Below are 15,229 nucleotides of genomic sequence, written 5' to 3' on the forward strand. Positions count from 1 at the left end.
TTACTTCAGAGGGAGCCGTTGCTCACAATATTTTATACTATCAACCTCTCCCCGTTACTCGTCACCAAGTAAGGTTTTATGCTAACAACTATTCTGAGTAACAATGCCAATAGTGTCCACTGCCTTTAAAAGCACAAGTCAGTTTAGTTGGTAAGCAGGTTGCAATCTGCTGTATCTCTCTTTTTTCCCAGCAGAATCTTTCAAGCTTCTTCTGAATTTTTTCCTAATGTTCATCAGTGAAGAGCTGTGGATCATTATCATTTGTGAATCTTAAATATCATTGAAACTGTGCCTCTTTATCATTGTATTATTGCTCTAAATGTTTCTAGAGCTGTGGAATTTTTGGCCTCGGCATTTAGTGGAGCTTAAACTCTGAGGGATAAGCCAAAGCAAGGACGCTTGTCTTTAGATAAAACTGCTTACATGTAGGTCCATTGTTTAAAGAGAGCTAATTTTTAAGTCCAAATTAGTCTTCTTAATGCACTGGACTCGTTTGGTAATTGTCAAATACCACTATTCCCACTTGGTGTATCACAACATATGTATATAACAAATCTGTGAACAATTTGGAATCACTTGGTCAACGAAGTTGCAAGAGACCAGCCTATGCTACATGTATGTCTAGCCTATATATCTCGTAAGAGACCATTTGTTACAACATTTTTATATTTTCAATCATACCAATGTTTTCCCCACCCTTTAAGTAAGATGGTTTAAATGCTTGAAATGTTCTCGTATCCGTTATCATCGGCTTTTAGAGGAATGTTTTAAGTGTGGGTTTTAAGGAATGGTTTGACATCTAATGAAGTCAGAATAGCGTACAATCCCCATTGAAGGTGAACGGCGAATTACGCAAATCCGATAAAAGCACCGTTGTACATGTAGTGCTTAGGTGATAAGTTCTAGAATCCTTTACGCTAAGGTTTAGAAGTAGGCAAGGTCTCTCACTGGTTCAAAACACGCTCTGAAATTAGAATTTATTGCTTGCGAGTACGAAAAAAATGAATAACACAGATACAATTTCTATAAAACCATGATGAGAAATATAATCTCTTGTTATAATAAGTTGTTTCTTTGATTGTTACTTTTTATATCAATATAAACCACAAGGGAAACTGAATTGGTAAATTGGTAACTTTTGTTAACTTGCACCCCTGAACAAAGATATCAACAACATAGGAAGACAGCCATCATAGGGCTAGTGGATAGCTCAGGTGGGACTTGAACCCACACACTTCTGTTCAGAAACACTACAGCTTGAGTCCAGTATGTTTGACCGCTCGGCCACAGTACATCTTTTGTGAAGAGGTGGCTCTGCAGGGAGCCATTTTTACCAGAGTGCTCTGAAGAAATAAAATTAGAAATAAAAACAAAAAGTTTAGATTAAAAACGTCAGCTGGTCCCAAGTGTCATACTGAGCTAGAGAAATCACACACTTACACAAAAGGGATATAAAATTTGTTTTTATGACTTTAAAATCAATCATATCAAGACACCAATCTCAACCACTTTAATTCTGTATTGACCTTCACTCCCCAGCGGTTTGACCAAAATGTGGAATTTGTGTCAACATTTTTCACCTGCTCCTCATCAAGCCATAATAAACAGAGAAAACAGGGAGTCGAAAGTCAAACAATCTGAAACCATATTTGTCGAAAGTCAAACTATATCAGAAATCATATTAGTTAGTCAACAAATGTTCATCCTTTACCTTCCCTTCCACAAGTCTCCCCCTCCCACCACGGCCAAGAAGGGGGGGGGGGGGGAATGAGAGGGGAAATAGACAAGATTGAAATTGTCAAACCATTATCGGCCAAGCACTCTACTCTAGTATTTGACTGATTGAATTGTTGGTGGGGACATTCCCCAAGAGGTCTTTGGTTTTTCTCTCTCAACCTTCAGGCATCCTTTGACCGGGACAGAAGTACATTTATGAACACACCTGCCCTGCTTCTTTGTTCCTCCCCCCCCCCTTCTCAGACTCCTTGGCACACTGCCAAGGCACACAAACCTCATAAAGAAACCTACCTTTGCCCGCAGATTGTAACCCTTCTTGCGTGTTGCCTTTGTTTAGTCTTCCAGTGCAGTTTCCCTCAGTAATAAGGCAAAGACCATTCACAGGTTACTTTTAGGAAAGGATAAAGTGGGCATAAGTGGGCAGCCATGGTACACACAGCAATTGCCATGGTGCCCTGTGCTTATTTCCTGTACAAATTATCTTTTGTTCTCATTGAGATGCCCCTAACCAGAGGGAAGTTTCTGTGTCCCTTGAAGGGTGAAGTTCAGGGCCTGAGTTGGGGACTCGACCCCCTTCCCTAAAAATTAAACAAACAAACATTTAGAAGGAGATTGGTCTTGAGTTGTTTTGTTTTGTTTTTAACGTTAAATTTTGTAGGGAAATAAAAGGTCGAAGTAGGTAAGGGGTATCATAATTAAAAAGCGGAAGTTGCTTATCTGATAAACTCTGGGAAAACACTTTCAATTGCTTTGTTCAGCAAATCGGTTTGCGTTTCCGAATACAAATTGATACACTTGTTTGTTTACTGTGTTTAAAGGGCAAGATTGACTGACTGGCAGTGCCAGAAGTGGCATTGTCTGTATGGCGGTGTAGTGGATGTGATTTGCTAAACAAAATTGCTTAGTTGAAAAGCGTAGCCAGCCAAAAGGCCATTTAATGAAACAGAAATTAAGCAATATTTTCTGCTTCACCTCTCTTTGAAATTGTTTCCAGGCAGAAGGATGAGAGTTGCTCAAACACAGACAAGTCTTGCTTAAAAGGTCACCAGCCAAAATAATGTACCATATACGGCAGGTTGAACCTGAAGGTTCCCTGTTAATTTCGCTTAGCAAAAAAACAAAACTTTTTGCAAAATATTTTCTGCTGAAGCATCTCCTTTAAATTTTGAGCCAATATAATATTGCTTCGTTTGTTTACTTTATGTACAGGTTACCGAGGGTTCCCTGTTGGCAGTGCTCACCCGTACCCGCCCTACTTTACCGCCCTGAACTCTCTATCGTCGCCAGGAACCCAAGGATTACTCGCAGTGTCGTCTCATGCTAAGCCAGGTAAGAATTGTTCTCCTTATCATTCTCGGACTCAAATATTGTGAGGCCTTCTTATACAGACGCAAGCCGTGTCGTGGTCAAGTGGCTTCACACACTGGACTCAAGCCTTGGTGTTTTAGATCAGCAGAGTGCGAGTTCAAGTCCTGCTTATGTGCACTTAACCATTCTTACGTCATAAACGGTTGGGAAGGTAGTGCATCCTACCTAGTGGATGATACCCATGCTTGGGGATACTGTGAAGGGGGTAACCCTGTTTCAGCCCCATGAATAGGTGGCAAGGTGCTTCTGGTGGCAGTTAAATTGGGTCAATAGCCCTAATAGTTAAGTTTAGCCCTCACCTTAAAATGGCCGTCCGGCCTTGTGATATTCGGTGATCTGTCTTAGAAAATATATTCCCTCTGTGCCCCTGGTTATATTGCCACGGTGCTCTTTGAAATGTTCCACTAGACATTTAAGTTACTCTCTTAGAGGTGCCCAGGAAAACTGCCGACAAGAATGAAGAAGCATGCATGTTTTCTTAAACAATTCAGAAAATATGTAACGCTTTTCACAAGAAAATGTTTTGTCAGAGATTATTTTTTTTGTCATTGTGAGTGAAAAAAAGAACAAGTAAGAATTGGAATGAAGGATTGCTTGGAGTGACAAAATCTTTGCCCCTTCGAGAGGGAATCTGAAATTGGAATAAGGAAATTGGTAATTGTCTTGTGGGAATTGCGAAGGAGAAGAGGGAAAAAAGAACTAGGTCAGCTGGGAGCTTAGTGTTTTCTTTGCTTAATGTTATTTCCCGTTTCAACAACCTTGCTCTAACTGCAAATCTTGTTTGAAAGGAGAAAATTTGTCGGGAAGCGGGGGAAAATGCTTTTAAAGAAAACTACAGTAGGCTAATGTTAAAGAAAAGACGGTATTCTGATTGACGGTATTCCATTGAAACAAGTATTTTATGGATTTCAAATTAGGCACATTTTTCAGGTCAGGCGTCCAGGCTAATCAGATTGTTCAAGAAAGAATTTTATTTTGTCTTCTTTAGTTATTACATTTCTTTATATATGCATGTCTTACAGTACATGTATTTTTCAGTATGCTCCACAACATGCAAGACTTGCCTAGTTGATAAATACTGCAGTGAGCTGTGTACAAATTGAATGCAGGATGTCCAAGCTCTGTTGCTGTTTAGTAATAACAATAGCTTACATGTAACAGTTTTTTAGGGAAATGAGTTTCCCCTCTGCAAATTGTTTTTTTTTTAGTTCGGCGGTGCAAATGTTAAGATTGAAACAACATTTGTTGTCTTCCTTTGCAGATGGTCAGCGATTCCCGGCATCCCATCCAACCAGAACAGCAGAAGGTCCCTCAACCAAAACCAACAAGACCTTACTCCATGGAGCTAAGGAGGGGGCCATGTCCCCAAAGACGCCCTCTCACCAAGCCGGAAAGTCCAGACACACATCGGGAAGTGAGGACAGGCGGTCGTCCAAACACGATTCCAAAAACAGAATCAAAGACAAAGATAAAGAGGCTATTTCAGAAAAGGAGTTGCCTGTTGGAAGAAGCAATAAAACGCCTCCCAAGGACAGAGGGAATGAGTGTCTGGCGAAACATGACCAGAAATCAGAATCCGAGGTGAGCTGGGACTCGCGGAGTAAGAAACCGGATAAGTCGTTGGAGGCCAAAATGAGTATATCAAGTAACCCACTCACGATTGAGATACATAACAACGGCGAGCAATTGAACACGGTCCGAAAGTGTAACGGCAACGGTTCGCCGAGCCCCAAAAAGGAATGTGCCAACGGGAACTCTAGTTTGTCGACTATTAGTCCCAAATCCAAGGAGTCAAGCTCAGAAAAGAGGAGGAAAGCAAACAAGAGGAAGGACATTCCCGTGGATGTGAATGGAAACGCTGTGCTGAACGTTTCAGTTGAGAAGAAACTGGTCCAGACATCCACTGTTGTGGGTGAGAAATTGTTGATGTCGTTAAAGCCTTCCGTTTTGGAAGCACAACATGTGAAAGAGGTGCCGTCCATGTTGTCGCAGCAAGTATCTTTTTCCAAAGGAGCAGAAAGTTTGGATATTTTTCAAAAAAATTTAAAAACGAACCCCGCTTGTGAGAGTAACTGGACGTCGTCAGCAACAAGCGTAGTAGCCATGCCACTGGTTTCAAACCCTTCACCAACCTCGGTGCCTTTCTCGGAGGGTAAACTTTCCCAGCCCTCAGTCCTGACTAAAGCGGCAAGTCCAGCATCAAGCCTGTCCTCAGGCTCCTTGGGGGCTAACCCGTTGGGGAGGAGTGGCTCTACCAGCCCGTCTGGAGCTAGTACTAGTGGTGTTGTTTCAACTGGAAACGGTTCCCCGTGGTTAGTTTGTTCCACGGTTCCAGGTAGCAGTATTCAAAGAACTAGTTCCACGGGGGCAGGAAGGCTTAATCCTCAAAGGGATAATCTCTTGGGGGCAGGATCTCCTGGATCTGCCCAAATTGAAGTAAGCCACCCAATGAGATCTAGCCCTCCTGGGGCAGGTCCGGTCCCACCAGGCACTTCTAGTCAACTTGGGACGAATTCATCAGCAGCTAATCCCAAAGGAGCTTATCCCATTGGGGATCATCCTACTGTGTCAAATCATATGGACGTGATCGTAACGGGAGCTAATCCACCAAGATCAAGTCCAACCAGAACTAATCCTTTAGTTGCCAGTTCAACTGAGTCCAGTTTAACAGGAACTAATCCTACGGGAGCTAATCCAACGGGAGCTAATCAAATGAGATTAAGTCCGTCCGGATCCAAACCGTCTAGATCTAGCCCCTTGTTTAGCGGTAGCAGTCCACACTATGTCGTCAGCGGTGAATCGTCGAGTGAGGGTTCATGTGAGAAAGAGAAATTGCCAAGTCCGAGATCGCTGCAACTTGCAGCGTTAAGTACAAGTAAGTCAAAGATGGTTAAAGTATAACTCCATTTTCAATCTTTGGTCCACACCTCCAAAAATGACTTCTAGGGTTTGGCCTGTTGAAAAAATCTCGTCCAAGGGTCGAAATGTGAACTTCATACCATTTGAGTTGGAAAGCAGTTTGCAAAAGCTAATTTTCATTTTTTTTTTTTTTTTTTAATATTAGCGGCTAACAGGTGGTACTCACGCCTGAAAGATTGTGACCTCTGTTGCCCTGGTCTTTGCTTTGGTGCCTTTGCTTTTTACAAACATTCACTTTAGTACAGTATTTGTTTTTTCTTAACTTAAATGGATGTGAATGTTAAAAAGAAATTAGTTTGATTTACATGTTCGGACATAACTGAAATTGCACACATCCACTCAAGATCAATCACATCAAATGGATTGACACTGACATTGGCTTCCTGCTTTCCTCAAACACGTCTTTTGTCTTGATGTCAGAAAATTAGCGGCTGTGGCTGTGGCTTTAGCACAGTGAATCTAGCCACAGCCACACTTTCTTCCTTAAAGCCATTGGACACTTTCGGAACAGACAAACAAAAATTCCACAGATTTACAAACAGAAGGTAATGGTGAAAAGACTTCTCTTAAAATATTATTCCATGAAATGCTTTACTTTTTGAGAAAACATTAAAACAATTATCAATTCTTGATAACGGATTTATTTTAAACACATGTCATGACACGGCGAAACGTGTGGAAACAAGGGTGGGTTTTCCAGTTATTTGTCTCCCGACTCCGATGACCGGTTGAGCCTAAATTTTCACAGGTTTGTTATTTTATATATAAGTTATTATAAGACACCTCTACACCAGGTCTGAGTATCAAAATGCATGACACTTGTTAGTTACTACCCCGTGTTACTAGGCCAAAGGTAGTGCTGAATTAATCTCAACTCCTTAGGAGTGTGCAGCACCGGCTGCTAAATTGGTATGCATGTAACCAACCTTTAGCTCCAACTACCAATATTTCTAGTCTTACCTAAACAAGAGATGAAATGAACAGGCTTGTGTGCTTTGTTTTTTAAAAGGCAAGGGCACTGGAAGGCATTTTCTCCTTGGTAAAGGGCACCCTATGAGGAAATTGTAGTTATATCTACTGAGAGCATTTCAAAGGCACCAAGACAATTGACCAAAAGGCATGGAGGCAATCACCTTCGTTGCTTCCGTGAAATATCAGGCCTAAATGAAGATGTAGATGATTGGTCCCTCAGCTGACCGTCAAAGACCTATCAAGCTTAAAGGCTGAACTAGAGTCAATGCCTTGATGTAGACAATCTATGTTACAATCATTTTAAGGCTCAGTGTGAAACTAGATCTAGTGGTGACTCAATTTGTACTCACGACTTATTCAATCCAAATAGAAGAGATTTGTTCTCAAATTTGCAGGTATCACGACATAATGACAAGACTTTGCGATAAATCACTGCCACATTGTTTTAGTTTTATTTAAGCTGGTAACCAGGATTCCGTTTTTCCCCAGGGCACGGAAACATTGCTTTTCACAATGTCCGTCTTGAGTCATTTTCCTAGTTTCGTCGCAACCCGTTTAAAATACAAAGACTTACTTCCCGGTTGGAGAACAAGAAAACATTACTTGACAAAAAATAAACAATTCGAAACAGATTGGCGGGAGGCTCGATAAAGGAAACATTTATTATTGTGTTGAGCCGAGAGTCGGATCAAAAAGTCTTGAGCAAAATAATTGACCATGATCACTGTTCAGGAAGGAAAAGGCTATCCAGGATATCACAGTTGATGCAAGGATGTCAATCTCAAATGACACTGATGCCTATCCCGCTTAAAAAATAAAGACTAAGTTTGACATAACGCAGACCTCTCCACCAGTTCTCTCCTCTATACATTTAAAAAAGGAAAGAGAAATTGTCGATTTGCAAAGGTTAACAACGTTTGGTTGATTGAAAAAACATGGCTGGGGAGAAATTTATTGTTTAGCTTACTCCCATCGGTAACATCTCAGAAAGGAGCACGGGGGAGAGAAAGTGTTATTTTTAAAATTGCAGAAACTGTCTCGAATCCTTTGAATCAGAGAGAGAGAGAATGAGTGATAGCTGCGTGAGGTTTAAATCTGTTTTAATAACGGCTGGATATTTTTGAGGTATGAATATTTTTCTTCAGAAGACGTTACAAAAGATAATTTATGCGGTGCCAATTTAGTCGACTAATCTCTGTGTGAAATAACACTCCCTGTCGTGCTATTTACATATAAATTAAAACCGGGATTGTGGTTTGGCTGGGAACTGGTCAAGGAAAAGTTGAAAGTGATATTGAGGAGGGGGGATGTTCTTCAAGGTGTTTCGCTCTTTTTCTCAGATTGTCTGACAGTTGTGGAAGATAAATCCTACGATAGTGTGAGTGTCATTTTCAAGTGTCACGGTCAAGCTTTGTGGGATGATGGCGACGAGTTCCTCTGGATGACTCAATTGACCTGAATCAAATGACGGCATCACCCACAATAATTCTTGGTGGTGCTTTTTTTTCGAAGTTGGATTTTTTGTGTTTTTTGTTAAGATGATCTTCCCACAGGGGGATGTAGCTACTAAGCTGGCACACCAATCTCTCTTAAATACAAAGATTGGTTTAACTTCTATGGTTATGAGTTGCACAAATCAAGAATTTGTGATTCAGCAATTAGACGACAGTACTTATTCTATTCATCCAAAACCTTGTAATTGTAAGTCCTGCAGTCTAACCCCTGGGCCATGGTGACGAGCATGTGTTCTAGAAGCTCACCTTCGTGTATCTCTAATTGGATTGTGTCTAGTAAAATGGTGGTCCCCTGGCACCCCATTGAAAGACAGAAGTCAGTGCAGGGGGTCTACAAGATGGCTGAGACAGACTGTCTTTTTTTATTTGTCAATCATGTGTATAGAAATTATTGTTTTGTTGGATGACTTTGTGGACTCTGTCTGTCAGCCAATCAATCAATATGTAAGTCAAATCAATCAATCCATCAAGTCAAATCTACTTAACAATCAATTTGATTGGTCAATGAGTCAGTTAGTCTGATTGATCAATCAATCAATCAATCAAAAAGTCATTTCTTCAAACTTGATTTCAGCCCAATGCGACAATAAAAAGCGACACACAAACGATAGGAGACGTTCCAGAGTAAGTTTGCCTTGTGTAGTGTTGTCTCATGAGCTTGGTTGTCTACCAGTTAATCACTTTAGAATGTCAAAGATTGTGGGTTCGAATCCCATTGGAGGTGCATGTGTATTTTTTGGGTGATCTGTAGAACTCAGAAAGCAACGAGTATGAAGTAATTTTCACTTAGGTATTGGACAAAAACTTGTTTGTCTGACTCTAATCTAATTAATAAACTCTGTTTATTTTCTCTAGGTGTGACGTCTTCTGGTTCCAAGCCCATCTCCTTTCCCGCTCATGGTTCCCTCCCGTCTCCATCCTCCCAACCGTCGTACATCAGTCACCTCCCAATTTACCTCCACGGGACGGGCCACCTCAGCCTGGAGAGGGAGGACGGCAGGGAGATGCCCAGAGACGGTTCCAAAGTTCACGCTACAACCTTCGTACCTGCTCTTGGGGAATTCATCCCGGGACCAGCATCTAGTGCAACAATCCCGGTCAAGGAATCAAAAACAAAAACGTCAGTTAATGGGAAAGAGAGCGGCCATGTAAGCGAGAAGGAAAAGGATAAAGGAGCAGCGAAGAAAGACGTAATGAAAGTTGTAATGACCACGTCACCGAAGGAACCGATAACCTCACCCAAGTCCGATGGTTCAAGTGACAGGACGAAAGACGGAGGGAGTAAGTCAAAGGATATTTCAGATATGAAATCTGTTACCAAAGGAAAAAGTGAAAAAGGAGAGAAGCATGAGAAAGTCAAGAAGACTCATTCAAGTAATAAATTGGGTCATGAGAGCCGAGACCATCATCTTTCCCCGTCGGAACTGTCTGGCAGCGGGAAAGAGCGAAGCGCTGATAGTACGCACAGAACTCCAAACGATCTGATACATAGGGAAACATGTCGAACTTCCGACGCCGCCGTTATAAGCACAACGCCAAGCGTGCACGGTTATCCCCATCACATGTCGGGCTACTCCGTGCCCTTAGGCAGCACGGTGTCGTCCTCGCGGGAAGGAACTAAACAGGAAATCCCAACTACGTTCTATAGCAATGAGGAGCAACGGAGGTACATGGAATGGCACCTGGCCGCAACGAAACGTGGCTACTGCTACGATCATCTCGGACTACGCGTTCAGGAACCACTCAAACTTGAATCGGCCATGATGCATCGGACACAACATCAGCAAAGCTTCCCTTCCCCGCGGACTGACACGCGACAGGAGTTGACTCCTGAGCACAGCAGGGGGAGGGAGTACACTCAGTGTAATGTTCCGCAAGAAAGTATGCTGCGGTCGGTCTTAACAGCAGGAATGCACACGGCTCACTCTGAGACGCAACGAACATCCCCGGGGAGTAGCAACAAGGCGACGAAGCAAAGCTCGGACAGCGCCAAAAGTGAAAACCGTTCCAAGTCAACGAACCACGGGAGTAAAACATCTACAGATGGTTTAGGATCGCAGGGACGATCGACGCCGGGAACCAAAGGGAGCGATGGACGCAATCCTCCCGTCGGGATTGCCGTAGCACAGAAGAGACAAGACACAGACACTGTGTCACAGGGAAGAGCAGCTGCTATCACAACACCACGAAGTAAGAAAACCCTTAAGCAATGCATTTTATAATTCAATCAATGGGGGGACTTTTGGGACGCTAGGTGGCAGCAGACTTACCAGGTAAAAATCCATTGTTCCTGGTATGTGCGCATGCTCAGAACATGCTGCCACCTAGTGTTCCAAAGTCTCCCTTACGTCCAACAATTTATGTCAAAATATGGTATTTATAAGTTTTGACTAGCTGCACTTGCACTCTGCACTAATGGCAAATATTTGCTCAAAAAAACTTGGGTGACAGACAAACATTCCATCACCTACGCGGTCACCACATCATCAGCATACCAGACCACAGTACTACTGGTACTGTCAGTACACACAGTTAAACATAAAGCTTGGGCGTGTATGCATGTTACTAAAATTTGACAAAAGCAGGTACACCAGACCCTACCAAAGGGGTACACCAGATCCAAAAATCAGTTACACCAGACTGCCCCAAAACAGAGTACACCAGACTGCCCCAAAACAGAGTACACCAGACTGCCCCAAAACAGTACACCAGACCCTGAAAAACAGGCACACCTGACCCAAAAATTGTTTGATGATTGCAAGCTCTAATGAACCAAAGATATTGTGGGTAAGATTTGGCATCCATGTTTGTATAATGAATACAATAATCACATGAAAACCTGATTGAAAATGTCCTCACTATCACCTGCTCTGCTTCTAACTGTGAATATTAATTTGTAATGATGAGACTAAGTTTGAGTTTTTGTTTATAATAATTAGACAGCCCTCATGTTGGGACGGAAGACGGTGAGGACAGAGTGAGATCACGGATGGTCCATGGAGTAGAGAGGGAAGCTAAACACAGAGACCACTCACCAAGGTAAGTTTTCTTCTTCCTGTTGAGTGCAGCCTTCAAATGATGGAAGAGAAAAGGCAACACCAGACAGTGAGAAGAATTGCAAGATGAATAAATTAAGTATCAAAAGTAGAATCTGTTTTTGTTTTTTTAGGGGGGGGGGCAAGGTGTTAGAAATGAGATTGGTATAATCTAATATCAAAGTTTAGAAAAAGGATCTTATTTTTTGAGAAGAATATGCTGCCATAATTATTATTCAACAGACCATCCAGAGGCGAGCTGATCATTTGTGCCTGCATTAAAAAAAAATACATCCAGAGTTCTGGAATTTTTTTCTACTTGGTGTTTATCTTGGTTTAAATAATTCTGGAGCGTTTTTAGTTAGGGTTTTTTCTTGAGGATTTTTGTGAAATAAGTAATCTTAAAAAAAAAAAAAAATAATTGTTTTTGTTCTTAAAACCAATACACAATCCACTGCCGCCAAATGTCTCCCATATTTTCTGACTTTGCTATTTTTGTCTTTGTCTTCAGAACCAATAGAGATTCAGCAGATTTGCTGCCGTCCGCCAAGTACCATGCCCACCGGTATCCAGGTGACCTGGGGTCAAATCTCATTGTTACGGGTACGTTGACCTTCCTCGCATCAAGAAGAAATCTCCACTCATTGTGTTTTACATTAATTAATCAAGTGTCACAAAAGCCATTTGCGAGTGAGAGTTGAATGATGTATGGTACAATGACTTGCTTTGTCAAAATGTACTGCTTACATTTGAATTTCTCAGACTATAGAGACAGTTCCTACATGTATGTAAAATGGTTTGGGGCAAGCTTTTGTTAAGCAACCTCCAGCTGGGCAAACACATCAATTCAGAATCGTGTATGGGTGATCACTGTCGCTTACGAAACTAAGCAAAAGCTTGCCCCTAATCATGTGACACAGCAATTGTCTCGATAGGCTGAGGAATTCAAATTCAAGTCATTGTACCAGACTATATTCAAATCTAACAGAATATTATGTAAACAAATCAATTTAACTTATCGGGCAATCACTGTAAAAGCACTTTGCACTTTATTGCTTAGCAATCAATGTCATTGCTCACTGGTACTCTGTTTGCTTATCAATGGTGTCTTTCCTCGCACACAGGTGGTGGCAGTCTCGGCCCCTCGGCCCCTCACTACGATCCAACAGAAGGGCGCATGACACCCTCCCACCCAGCCCACCTAGCCATACCCCCACACTGGCTACCCCGAACCCCAGGGCCACCCCACGCCTCCCCACTCTGGTTAGGGCACCCGTTCGGCCTGGCGACACCCCCTGCAACAGTCCACGATGGGCCCCCAGGCCATCTCCAAATGCCCCCGGCTGGATTCCAAATAGCAAGAGACCCGGCCAATGGGCAGCTTGTCCTAGTACCCCAAGCACCTACTTTACACTCAGACTCTGGCATTCCACCAAGTAAGTTCCTGAATTTTTTTTTTCCTTTGAAGCAGGCCAGTGATTGGTCAACATGTTTCCTGATTTGTAGATTTGTTCATTTTTTGGGGTTGTCAAAATACTTACTTTATCATCAACAGGCATCATGTTCTTCTTACTTTAGTCTGATTTTTTAGAAAAAATCAGGAAACTTTTTGATTAAAGAGCCTGAAGGTCTCCCTTAACAGTGGTCCGCTGGCCAATTGCCAGTTAAAACAACTGAGGACCAGTCAAAATTCACTCCAAGTGGTCCAGCTGGCTAGTCAAGTGTTGAATGCATCCCATTTTCATTTGAAATATTGACAAGTGAAAAAGCTGACAGACATCTGTGTATCCTAACATATGCATAAAATAACAAATTTGTGAAAAGTTTGACTCAATATTGGTCATATTGGTCTATTTACTTTTTAGGCTTGAATTGTATGCACTCTATTTTCCTGATCAACTTTTTGGTGAATCTTTGTAAATATTTGTGTATTTTTTTGAAAAACACGGTTTAGGTATTTTAGTCAAAACAATATCAACTTTTATAAGAAAACGGTTTTTATCAAGTATTAAACCACAATGAAAACCAACTGGGTATAGCTAGTTAAATATTTGTTCGGACAAAGACATTTTTAAGTGGTGCCAGTCGGAAGCCAGGTTTTTGTTTTTTAGAATTCATCTATGTATCATGTCTGCTCCGTTTTGCATTGTCAGGTATGTGGCCATATCTCGTACCATCCCATCTACAACCTCACAGTCATCAACTTCAGCAGCTGGTCTTGAATCAACCCTCCTTCGGCCCGCCCTTACCTCATCAGCCACAGCACCCCCTGACACACCGCCCAGATCAGCCACTCCCAAACAGCGACTACCACTTTGCACTGCAACAACACCAGGAAGCCCTGACCCAGTGGTACCGTCAGGACGAGCAGCGCCAGAGGGAGGAGCAACGGAGGAGAGAACAGCAATCCCGGAAAGGATCCGGGGAGAAGACGTTGTCAAACGAGAAAAGTCATAAAGGCGCGACGAGCGTAGACGGGAAGGTCGAAGGTCACCTAGAGAGGAAACCTGTACCACATGACGTTCTGAATTTAAAGATACCCCCTCATACGCCCTATATACCGGGAGTCTCCCTAACAGGGCAGCCACCGGTTCCCTACGTGTACCCACCTCAACAAGTGCAATATCTGTATAATCATACTGGCGTATATCCTGCGCCACCGGTGTCCTGTGCTTCCTCGCCAAGAACTGAATCCGGTACTTCGACAGCCTCCCCGAAACAAGTGACTAAAACGAACTCCGGCGGAGACAGCCACAAAAGTCTCAAAAGTGAAGATAGCTTGAAGGCGGCGTTGAAGAGTATTAGCGTACAGACATCACCCTCAGAGACCCCGGCGAGTGTGGAGTTCTCAGCCGAGACCAAACCGCCAAATTCTCAAGAAGCTGACGATAAGGACGACAGGGATAACTCGGTCAGGACTGAGGAAAGCGAAGATCAGGAGTTGATCATCGTGGATGTAGTCGATGACGACAACGACTGTTCCATGTTGCTGAGTGAGAGATTCAATCGAGAGAACAAAGAAGCAGCTGAAATAAAACCCGACTCTGAACCCATCATAACTGAGATTGAGAAACCAGCAGACGGTTCTAGAACTAGTGATGTCAGTTCCTTCCCTAAGGATTCTGTCGAGATTCAGAGTGAGTTGAAGTGGGATCCTCTTATCATCCAGAAGATAACATCTGAGTCCAGACCTAGCACTCCCCCGGTAGACCTCTCTGTCAATGTACCCCAGATGGCGGCTTACCAAGGAGTTCTACCCGCAATGCTGGAAGAACCAGGCAAGGAGTCGCTTATCACCAACGTCTTAACGACGACACAGAGCTTTGCTTCCCGAATGGAAGCCCTAGACCAAGACCAGCTGGCCGCCATTGAAGGCATCGCACTCTTGAGCGAAATCTCAGAGCAGAAGGCTTTTTCCATTAGCTCCGGTAAGTTTCATATTAGCGCCCCGCCCCCCTTCTCTTACAAACCAGGATCTTTTTTTACATTGAGTAACTTAATTTCCTCTCCCTTAAACACATAAACAACCCAGCATGGAAAAAGGTCTGAATGTGTGTTGAGATCTAACAAAAAAAGTTTAGTGACTTGTCGTTAAGAGTGTGGGACGCTCACATTATCAAGGACGAAAAACTTAAAACAAAACTTGACATTTGCAATTACCGGAGGGTTTCAAATAATCTCCCT

At 42.6% G+C, this 15,229-nt stretch overlaps 1 protein-coding gene across 5 annotated transcripts in view; it reads left to right on the forward strand.

The window, feature by feature from the left end:
* LOC117292713 (trinucleotide repeat-containing gene 18 protein-like) overlaps positions 1-15,229 on the forward strand; it is a 64,328-nt gene that overhangs the window by 21,037 nt on the left and 28,062 nt on the right. For all 5 annotated transcript variants that reach the window (XM_033774855.1, XM_033774857.1, XM_033774856.1 and 2 more), the window contains 7 exons: positions 2,947-3,066; positions 4,367-5,980; positions 9,366-10,700; positions 11,450-11,549; positions 12,057-12,148; positions 12,670-12,981; positions 13,699-14,973. In XM_033774855.1, coding sequence (XP_033630746.1) covers positions 2,947-3,066; positions 4,367-5,980; positions 9,366-10,700; positions 11,450-11,549; positions 12,057-12,148; positions 12,670-12,981; positions 13,699-14,973 — 4,848 coding nt within the window. The remainder of the gene's footprint in view (positions 1-2,946; positions 3,067-4,366; positions 5,981-9,365; positions 10,701-11,449; positions 11,550-12,056; positions 12,149-12,669; positions 12,982-13,698; positions 14,974-15,229) is intronic.

This window comes from Asterias rubens, chromosome 7 (genome assembly GCF_902459465.1).
Source record: "Asterias rubens chromosome 7, eAstRub1.3, whole genome shotgun sequence".
Taxonomy (NCBI): domain Eukaryota; kingdom Metazoa; phylum Echinodermata; class Asteroidea; order Forcipulatida; family Asteriidae; genus Asterias; species Asterias rubens.